The sequence below is a fragment of the Sesamum indicum genome, linkage group LG5 (assembly GCF_000512975.1).
Source record: "Sesamum indicum cultivar Zhongzhi No. 13 linkage group LG5, S_indicum_v1.0, whole genome shotgun sequence".
Classification (NCBI taxonomy): Eukaryota; Viridiplantae; Streptophyta; class Magnoliopsida; order Lamiales; family Pedaliaceae; genus Sesamum; species Sesamum indicum.
Window position 1 is genome coordinate 5,732,687 of NC_026149.1, and position 11,148 is coordinate 5,743,834.

The window sequence follows — 11,148 nt, forward strand, 5'->3', positions numbered from 1 at the left end:
GGTTATTTATAGAAATGTATATAGTAACATGGATGCAAACAGAAAGGTTATTCATTAGAGAAAACTTGCAAGGTAACAATTTGATGTTCAAGTGTATAATCAATGTTTTGAAATTTATATTTTAATCGAATAAAAAATTGACGCGTTATTGATCCAGCAGTTAGGTTAATAATGTCGAACTAGTGACGTTAGTAATAATTATTAGGCTAAATTTCATTTTATACCGTGTATTTTTTTGAAATAGCTAATAACCCTTCTAATCTTTTGCTTTACCCGTTATAAATTAACGGAAGGTGGGATGCACGCGTTTGAAGTACATTCAGGCTTGATTTTTTTGCGTATTTTGGTATTTTTTATTTTTAATTGACTGAAATACCCATATATTGAATCTAAAATTACTATGGTCAAATTGACTTTTTAATTCTTTTAGGCATTTTCCTCTCTTCTAAAAATATAAATTATTTTATAATTAAACATATTATATTAAATATCAAAATACAAAAAAATAACAAAAAATACATTACAAAGACTACTATACTAAATTTTATTTTTTAAATTTAGATATGTAAATGGATATAAATACTAAGCAATTATAATAATTGTAAGTTATAAAATAGAATACTTATTATATTATCTAAAAATTATTCTTAATTAACTATAATATATATAATTATTATAATTATCTAAAATTATTTATTAATGAATTAAAATATATTTAATTAATATAATTAAAAAATTTAAATAAAGTAAAAAAATATTTTTTAATATATAATAATAATAATAATAATAATATTTTTTAATAATTTTAATTATTTATATATTATAAATTAAATAATTTGTTTAATTCAAACATTTCACTTTTTTAAAATCTATTAGTTGAGATTAATTAATTAAATATGATGATTATTTAAAAAAAATTCAATAGTCAATAAAATAAAAAATAATATATATTAAGTAAGGATATAACGATCACTTTATAAGAAAGTTAACACTAGTAGTTAAATTTATTGGAGAGGGACAATTGAGTTTATTGATCATGTCATTACTAGAAAACTAGCTCACAAGTTTATTGCTAATGTAGTAGTAAGTAAATGGCTGAAAATACTTACGTAGTAACTTGTAAAAGTATCCAAGATAAGGTTAATTTCGAAATAGATCAGCTAGAAGTTTATGAAGCACATCACGTGCCTTGCACCTGGCCTCCAATGGTGTAAGTTTAGGCATGGAAAGCCCTTCTCCTTCTGTTAAATCTACCAAGGAATCATCAACCCTTTGCCACTCAAAACATTGTATTAGAGACGCTATGGCTAAGCCGACGACCCGATTGGCTAGGCCGATGCCCGGGCATGACCTTCTTCCCATCCCGAACGGCAACAGCTTCGTGGGTCCAACTTCTCCTGCTCCTTCAAAACGCTCGGGATTGAAACTTGTGGGATCATCCCAGACTAAGGTGTCTCGGTGAATGGCCCAAACATTTACTAGTAGGATCGTGCCCTGCGGAATGTCATATCCACCGAGCGTGCAATCAGCCGATGCTTCATGTGGTACTAGTAATGGTACTGCAGGGAATAGACGAAGCGTCTCCAAAATAACGTTTTGGAGATATGGAAGCTTGGACAAGTCTGATTCATTGACGATGCGATTGTTGCCAATAAGATTGTCAATCTCAGCCCTGGCCTTGTCCAATTTTTCGGGGTGATTTAGTAGAGCAGACATTGCCCATTCTATAGTCACTTGTGATGTATCTGTCGCAGTAAGTAGCAGAACCTGCCATTTGTTTACCACATAAAAACGATGATTATATGTTGTGATTGTGATCCAATGAATGAGCATAACTTTAGAGATCACTGAATTACACATGATTGAGATGTATGGCATGTCTAACATGGCATCAATCATGAATGCATCTTGATGTTCGTACTGCACTGCATCAATTGTTAACAGTGTACTCTATGTGGTGTTCATAGGTATACGCTCAATCTAATCCTCGAGGAGAACAATTAAGAAGAAAGAATGAAGAACTTACCATTATAATCCCTTTGATCATAACATCTGTGTAGTACTCAGGCTCTGATTCTTGCAAAGAGAGCAAATGATCTATCATTGTATGTCTACTCTTATCTCTTTTATGTTCATTAATCAAACCTTGAAAAAAAGCGTCCATTTTCCCAGTAACTCTCTTCAAAGTCTTCTCATAACCTTTATAGTCAATCCATCTGAACACTGGGATGAAATCTCCGGGGTTCGACACACCACCTAGTATGAGAACCTTATCTATGATCTCTCTAAATTGCTTCGCCTCATCATTTTCCTCATCATCACCGAAATAACGCTTCCCGGCCACCATTCTCATGATAACATTGAATGTTAGCTCAGACAACATAGACCTGAGTTCAACTCTTGCAAAGTCTTGGCATGACTTTCCATAGAGCTGTTTCAGCAGAAGTTTGTTTTCGTCATGTCTGATGGACTGAAACACATTGAGGCGAGCTGTGGAGAATATTTCGACAGTGGTCAGGCGGCGAAGGTTGCGCCAATGCTCACCATACGGGGAACCAACTAGGGATGTGTAGTTGTAGCCGACGTATTTGCTTATGATGAACCGGGGCCGGTTGGCTAGCACGATATCGTTCTTGGTGAAGCACTCCTCCACGATGGCCGGGGAGGAGACAGCCACCACGAGGCGGTTGCCGAAACGAAGTGAGAAGATAGGTCCTAATTCTTGAGAGAGCTTGTGAATGGTGCGATGAAGTGGGAATTTGAGGAAGTGGAGGTGGCCTAATACAGGAAGTGCTGGCGCTGGACTTGGTGGGAGTTTTCTTTTTGCTTTTGGTGAAAACATCAACACTAGGGAGAGAAGGAAGAGTGAGAGGAGAGCGCATAGCCAGCTTATTTCCATGCTTTATTTGTGAATTGCACCTGTATCTGGATTTTTTACATGTTATCTGATCAGCTATATATAAAGATATACATGTATGGTAAAATAACGTTGTATTAGTTATGTTAAATAAGACCTATTTTTTTTATATTTGACATAATTGCGAATATGTCTTTGTTCTTTTATGAAATTATGTAATTTTTGAATAGAGACATGAAAGTATCATGTTAGACCTATATTTTCTTTTTAAAAAAATATGGGACGCGGCGGCGGTTAAAAAATTTTAAAAATTATAAAAAAATTATCCACTTAATTCAAAAAAAAAAATCAAAGTGGATGAAAACCTAAATGATTAACCTAATTGTAAAACGATTGTTAAAATAAAAAATTATAAAAAAATTATTCACTTAATTTCTTTATTTACTGCTTGCTCACTGCGTGCGGATCCCGATGCGGGGTTAAGTTGACAAATAACGAATGCCGACTTCTCCTGCTGACAATTTAACGTGAAAGTCGAGCGTACCACTTATTTAATAGGATATATACAACTGGTTCTACACTTGATTTAAATTAATATTTGTTTTATTATATATAAATAAAGAATTAATCAGAATATGATGGTTTTTTAAATAATCTTTATTAAATTTAATGAGCATAAGTAGAATTTTATTGAAATAAATATTTAAAGAAATAATAATTTTATATTAAAATAAGTATATTTTTAAGAATATCTTAGTCAAAATATATTTTGCAACCCAACTCAGATCTCTATACACCTACAATAATAAAAATACACTTGATGTGTGTATTTAATTTATTTTATAACTAGTTGCTATGGTACATCTTTTTTGTGTGTATAAAATACATAATTATTTATATTTTAGACAAAAAGAAATATCTATAAAGCCAATTGGATAACGTAATAACTGATTTATGAAATAAATAAATATATTTAAGAATATTTTAGTCTATACACGTTAGGTCAGCCAATATAGTTACCATCGGGCCTCTTCCTTAATAAATAACTAGTGGATTCCGCACACTTAATTGAGTGTGCTAATTAAATACCAATTTTAAAAATTTATTTTATTTTTAAATTATATTTAAATTTTAATTAAATAAATTACTATTAAAAAAAAACTATAAGAAGTTGAAGTTAGTAGAATTTGAGAAGACTAGACAACTTGACAGTTATGAAAAGAGGGAGAAAATTTAAAAAAATTAATGAAAATAATATAAAATAAATAGATAAAAAAAATAAGACACCGAAAGGTTGATCTCACTTAATAATAAAGTCGAGAAAAAAATATGTTGCTTGGGTCCATGAAATAGAATGTAGTGAAATAAGTGCTGGAAAAAAGAAAAAGAGTGCAAGTGAATGATATCGAGTGTTATTCCTCATTTTTCATGTACAAAAGAGAGGTTGATATTGAAACAAACTCCAAAACGAAATTACAGTGTTTTTTTCAAACTAAAGTGGTAGCATGAAGGTAGAAATTTGTAGTATGTAGGCTCAAATTGCGTTCTTTCGCTAGGAGAACTCTCTATTTATGGACAATCATAAGTTGGTTGGAGAAGATCATGTACTTGGTGAGTATGGTCTCAAAATGGTTATATAAGACTAATTCATCCACTGATACGGTGGAAGGTCTGCAGTTGTTGGGATATTCGGGTCCGATCCATTGTGTTCTAGTACTGGAATGAGAGTGGTTATGTCCGAGATAAAACAAGTGGATATCCTTCATTATGTTTGGTTTTGTTTTTAACTTGTTTTTGGGTATTTTGTGGAGATAGAGAGAGAAAAACAAAGATAAATAAAAATAAGTTAGAGATAGTGTGTATGTTTGGATTTGTTTTTGAAGATAATATAAAATAAGTATGTTATGTTTGATGTTGGGTAGTGGGGAGACAAAAAATACTGTTCATTGTCAAATCATGTCTCTTTTATATATATTTATATATATGTATAAAAATATATATAATTTATTTAGTTGTGAGTGGATTAAAATAAATATTATTTCCTAATTATATATGTATGGAAATAAAAAAAATAATTTATGTAAATACACTTTTAAGAATAATTAAATGCACTCTAATAATGGATTAACAATATTTTTTGTTAGTTGTTCTATTCGAGGTGATAAATTTAAATACATTATTCAAATAATGTAATATATGAATTAACCACGTAGAATAATTATATTATTTTATATTTTTTAAAATTTTTAATTATTCCAATGATGTAGAAAATATTATGTATAAAATATTAAGTGGTTAAAATAAAATATAATTGTATTTAAAAATCAAATACTTATAAACAAGACAAAAATATGGCAAAATAAGCAATGTCAAACATTGCTTGGGCCATCTCAAACATAAGGCTTGTCTCCGAGGCTATCCCCCAAACTCGATTCTTCTTTGTTCCTCCAAGCATAGTTGTTGATCGTTAACCGATGTGCTCGATAATCACTTGGGTAAATTTTTAGAAGCAATATTGCGATGATCACTCAATTTTTGAATTTTTTTCAGTATAATTAAGAAAAATATAATTAGAAAATAAATTAAAGACTATAAACTATTTACTTTGATTTTATCTTAAATAATAGACACTTACAACTTTGGTTTCGTATTAAATTAGTTTACTTGAAGGTTTTTTAAGTTGACAGTTAAATCAAAGTTTTTAAAAGTTGATAGTTAATTTAATTAAATTAATTTAGTTGAAACTTCAAGTTCATAGTTAGCTTACTTAATTTAGTTTAGTCGAAGGTTTTAAGTTGATAATTAACTATGTTAAATTAGTTTAGTTGAAACTTTTAAGTTTGAATTAACTATATTTGATTAGTCTCCAATAGAATTTGCCACGAAAATTCAAAAAAATTGAAACTCCATTGCAAAGTCGTGGGAAAAGCCGTTGCAAATTTGCAGCGAAAGTAAACATCAACTATTGATCAGAAAGACAGTCGATAATTTAGATTCCGGCTAGCAAAAAAATGACATTTTATATGCTTAATTACCATAGTTAAAAGTAAGATATTAGGACGAATACTAATTAACCATGATCACACAGAGGCTTATTAGCCGTTGTTTTAGCAAACGGGATCGATATATAGCTATAATTAAAAGTCATAGCAAATGTTATGCTCATAGGTAAACAAATGATAAATTGATTAACTATAGTCACAACTTAAACTTTTGTGTTGATTTTGTTTGCATTGTAAAACATTGATTTATCATAATTTTAAGTTGTCGTAATTTAGAGGTAAAGTTGCAAAATTGGTCATGTATGTATAAGGGGATAGCAAAATTAAGTCGTGTACGTATTAGATTGGCAATTTTAGTCCTGTAAGTTTTAATTTAGTGGTATTTAGTCTTTTTCACCAAAAATTACCATATTTTACCCAGATAAGTTGGGACTTAAGGTTTCGACTGTCAACTGCAGTTCACTTACTCAATTAGCATCCTACATGGATGTTGACGTGGAGCCGGGAGGGGATAAAAAATGTGTAAATTATTTGAGAAAGATTTGAAGTGTTCAACAATTTGTCAGCCTAAATGTCTCCTCCATTGATTCGCTTGATCTTCAATTAATTGACACCCTAAAAATTAGAAATCAATTAATTAAAACTCCACAAAAATATTGCTTGATCTTCAAATTTAAGATGATTTCTTTTCCTACTCTCATCTCTAAATATAATTATAATACAATCTAATAACATATATAATTAGATTCTAATTGAAGTGGGTTTGGGTTATTTGTTCAATTGTTGAATTAATAATATCGAATTAGTGATGTTATAAATAATTTTTAATATGATAAAAATAATTTTGAAACAATAAATAATATTAATATAGTTAAAAATATATCTCTTAAACATTTCACTCTTTTTCTTTGCTATTAATATTTCAGTAGAATATGTCAATATAAATGTAATAAAAAATAATATCAATTGTATAAATAAGTGTTTCCGAATTTGAGCCTTCTTTGGTTCATTTTGAAGATTAAGACGTTGGGCTAAATTTATTTGAAATATTTTATAAACTCATTATACAATAAAATATTTTTAAAATTTATAAAATATCAAATTTATTTTAAAATTAAATTCTTGAAATGTTCTAATAAGGGCAAAGTCCTTTTTGGTCCAGTTAAAAAATACTATTTTTATTTTTGGTATCATAATTATTGCGAGTGTTGTTTTTTGTATCATAACACACAAAAATACGTTTTTTTGGTCCTAAGGTAACGATAGAGGCCATGTGTCTCGCACGTGGCCGTTAACTCCTATTGGCTGACCTGATTTTGACTGATTTTCACGTTGTTTAATGGTACAAAGAAAAAAAAAACATCTTTCTTTTGTACCATTAAAAGAAAAAAATATATATTTTGATCAACTTTTGCCACAAGCTATAAAAATTTCTTTCTATTTTCTAACAAAATGAAAAATTAGAATAATTTTATTTTAATATATGTTATAAATAGTTCTAAAGTTCTAATTATGTCTAATTCAGATAATTTCTAGGATTTATTTTACTCTTTTTAAAATTAAATTATTATTAGTCTAAAAATGTATTAATATTTCAGCTCAAATTATAAAAAGTAACATTTATTCTAAAAATATTTTAATAAACTTTGATTGAAAAAAGTAAGAAATAAATTTTAATTTTATTTCAAAAATTTATCTCGAATGTAAATAATTATAATTTAAAAATTAATTTATTATTTAATAAAAAAATTATCTAATACTTTTATTCAGAAAATAAATTTTACTTTTTATAGTTTGTTCTCAAATATTAACATATTTTTAGACCAAATAAAAAATTAATCTAAAAAATAGTAAAATAGATCCTAGAAATTATCTGTAATAAAAATAATTGCAATTTTAAAACTATTCATTATATATTAAAAATAAAATTTTCCTAACATTTTTATTTTTATAAAAAATAAAAAAAAAATCTTATAGTTTGTGGGCAAAGTCGGTAAATATTTTTCTTTAATGATACAAAAAATATAATATTTTTTATTTTATTTGGTACCATTAAACAGGATCTTTGAAGTCAAATTTAATTCAAAATCACATGAACCAATGGGAGTTAACAGTCGTTAACGGCCACATACCACAATTGTGGTACCAAAAACAAAAATAACACTTTTTAACGGGATTAAAAAAAAATTTGCCCAATCAAATAAAATAAAATCATGAAATTTATACTATGCTAGCAACAACATATTTGTAATTTATGTACTCAAAGTCGAAGACATTTGTTAAATTTATAAAATAATTTAGGAACTCTTTACTTTCTCAAATAAGATTACTTTTAATGTAAATCAGGAACTTTTTACTTTTTCAAATAAGCTTACGAGCTATTAACATTATATTTTTTAATCTCATAATCTGATTTTTGAATGCTTCTCAATTAATTTCAAATATTTTATAAAATATTTAAAAAAAATTATATAATTTTCCAAAAACCCTCGACAATTAATTTGGAATAGGATGGACACATGATTAGACTTTTGTGACCAACTACGGAAATGTGAAGGGGGGGTCATAGTCGAAAATGCACCATATAGCCATCGTGACATTTAATGAACCCATTTTGTCTAGGTGGGAGTTAATTATACTATTAATTCATTGGGCAAAATAAGGAAAAAAAAATGCAAGTAATTTTTCAGTAATATTGTAAATGAGTAAATTATTTTTTTACAAAAAAGATAATTTTTTAAAATGTAGCAATTTATCACCTTGTAAATGAGTAGTAATTTTTTTGTATTTTTTAAAATGTAAGCAATCGTCGTGTGATACTGTAAATGAGCAAATTATCTCCCCATGAAAAAAATAGTAATTTACCTTCCTGTGTTTTTTAAAATGTAGCAATTTATCACCTTTTGTTTTTTTCAAAATGAAACAATTTACTTAGACAAGGAGTTAAATTACTTAATTTTAAAAAGTACAGAAAAATAAATTGTTATTATTTTTCTATAAGGAGTAATTTTCTCATTTTCAATATGAGAGGGAGGTAAATTACATTACCCTAAATGGTATTCAAAGCAAGATTGAAAACGCATACATAATAATATGTAAAAGTATCACAAGATAAGGTTAATTTTGGGATGGCTCAGCTAGAACTTTATGAAGCACATCACGTGCCCTGCACCTGGCCTCCAATGGTGTGAGTTTAGGCATGGAAAGCCCTTCTCCTTCTGTTAAATCTACCAAGGAATCATCAACTCTTTGCCACTCAAAACATTGTATTAGAGACGCTATGGCTAAGCCGACAACCCGATTGGCTAGGCCGTTGCCCGGGCATGACCTTCTTCCCATCCCGAACGGCAACAACTTCGTGGGTCCAACTTCTCTTGCTCCTTCAAAACGCTCGGGTTTGAAACTTGTGGCATCATCCCAGAGTAAGGGGTCTCGATGAATGGCCCAAGCGTTTACTAGTATCATTGTGTCCCGCGGTATGTCATATCCACCGAGCGTGCAATCAGCCGATGCCTCATGTGGTACTAGTAATGGTACTGGAGGAAATAGACGAAACGTCTCCAAAATAACATTTTGGAGATATGGAAGCTTGGACAAGTCTGATTCATTAACGACACGATTGCTGCCAATAAGATTGTCTATCTCAACCCTGACCTTATCCAATTTTTCGGGGTGATTTAGCAAAGCAGACATTGCCCATTCTATGGTCACTCCTGATGTGTCTACCCCGGCAAGTAGCATATTCTGCCATTTTTTTACCACATAAAAATGATGATTACATGTTGTGATTGTGATCTAATGAATGAAATGAGTTTCAATATCATAGAATTACACATGATTGAGATGTATGGCATGTTAACATGGCATCAATCACGAATACATCTTGATGTTCGTACTGCCCTACATCAATTGTTAACAGTGTACTCTATGTGGTATTCATAGGCTATACACTCAATCTAATCCTCCTGGAGAACAATTAAGAAGAAAGAATGAAGAACTTACCATTATAATCCCTTTGATGATGACATCTCTGTAGTACTCAGGCTCTGATTCTTGCAAAGAGAGCAAATGATCTATCATTGTATTCCTACTCTTATCTCTTTTGTGTTCATCAATCAAACCTTGCAAGAAAGTATCCATTTTTCCAGTAAGTCTCGTCCAAGTCTTCTCATAACCTTTATAGTCAATCCATCTGAACACTGGGAAGAAATCTCCGGGATTCGACACACCAGCTAGTATGAGAACCTTTTCTATGATCTCTCTAAATTGCTTCGCTTCGTCATTTTCCTCGTCCTCACCGAAATACCGCTTCCCAGCTACCATTCTCATGATAACATTGAATGTTAGCTCAGACAACATAGACCTGAGTTCAACTCTGGCAAAGTCTTGGCATGACTTTCCATAGAGCTGTTTCAACAAAAGTTTGTTTTCGTCTTGTCTGATGGACTGAAACACATTGAGGCGAGCTGTGGAGAATACTTCAACAGTGGTCAGGCGGCGAAGGTTGCGCCAATGCTCACCATAGTTGGAACCAACCAGGATTGTGTTGTTGTAGCCGACGTATTCGCCTATGACTAACCGGGGCCGGTTGGCTAGCACGATGTCTTTCTTGGTGAAGCACTCCTCCACGATGGCTGGGGAGGAGACAGCCACAACGAGGCGGTTGCCGAAACGAAGTGAAAAGATAGGTCCTAATTGTTGAGAGAGCTTGTGAATGGTGCGATGAAGTGGGAATTTGAGGAAGTGGAGGTGGCCTAATACAGGAAGTGCTGGCATTGGACTTGGTGGGAGGTTTCTTTTTGGTTTTGATGAAAAGTTCAACACTAGGGAGAGAAGGAAGAGTGAGAGGAGAGCGTATAGCCAGCTTATTTCCATGTTTGATTTGTGAATTGCGCCTGTATCTGGATTTGTGACTTATTATCTGATCAGCTATATATAAAGATATGCATGTATGGTAAAATTAGGTTGTATTAGTTACGTTAAATAACAGCGATTTTTCTTTATATTTGACATAGTTGTGAATATATCTTTATTTTTAAATGAAATTATGTAATTTTAATTATCAATTTTGCCCTTATTATATTTTATTTTAAAAAATAAAAATCTGTAAAAAAAATATGGAACGGGACGGATGGAAAATCATAAAAAACTTATCCATTTAATTCAGAAAAAAAAACAAAATAGATGAAACGATAAAGGATGGCCTAATTGTAAGAAGATAATTAAAATCAGATAAATATTAATATTTTTAAAATAAAAAAAAAATATTTACAATTATATCAAATTTTA

At 30.3% G+C, this 11,148-nt stretch overlaps 2 protein-coding genes across 2 annotated transcripts; both read right to left on the reverse strand.

Moving 5' to 3' along the window:
* On the reverse strand, window positions 1,022–2,913 carry LOC105162174 (cytochrome P450 81D11-like). Its single transcript, XM_011080142.2, has 2 exons — window positions 2,027–2,913; window positions 1,022–1,767 (listed from the first exon to the last, which is right to left on the reverse strand). The coding sequence occupies exons 1-2, from the start codon at window positions 2,897–2,899 to the stop codon at window positions 1,141–1,143; spliced, it is 1,500 nt and encodes a 499-aa protein (XP_011078444.1). The 5' UTR covers window positions 2,900–2,913; the 3' UTR covers window positions 1,022–1,140.
* On the reverse strand, window positions 8,826–10,785 carry LOC105162115 (cytochrome P450 81D11-like). The gene is made up of 2 exons (XM_011080062.2): window positions 9,862–10,785; window positions 8,826–9,603 (listed from the first exon to the last, which is right to left on the reverse strand). Exons 1-2 carry the CDS (start codon window positions 10,732–10,734, stop codon window positions 8,977–8,979), a joined length of 1,500 nt encoding a protein of 499 aa, XP_011078364.1. The 5' UTR covers window positions 10,735–10,785; the 3' UTR covers window positions 8,826–8,976.

Coding starts and splice junctions, on each gene's coding strand:
- LOC105162174 (XM_011080142.2), bottom strand. CDS start 2,899: ATGGAAATAAGCTGGCTATGCGCTCTCCTCTCACTCTTCCTTCTCTCC. Junction 1,768..2,026: donor TGATCAAAGGGATTATAATG/GTAAGTTCTTCA, acceptor AACAAATGGCAG/GTTCTGCTACTTACTGCGAC.
- LOC105162115 (XM_011080062.2), bottom strand. CDS start 10,734: ATGGAAATAAGCTGGCTATACGCTCTCCTCTCACTCTTCCTTCTCTCC. Junction 9,604..9,861: donor TCATCAAAGGGATTATAATG/GTAAGTTCTTCA, acceptor AAAAAATGGCAG/AATATGCTACTTGCCGGGGT.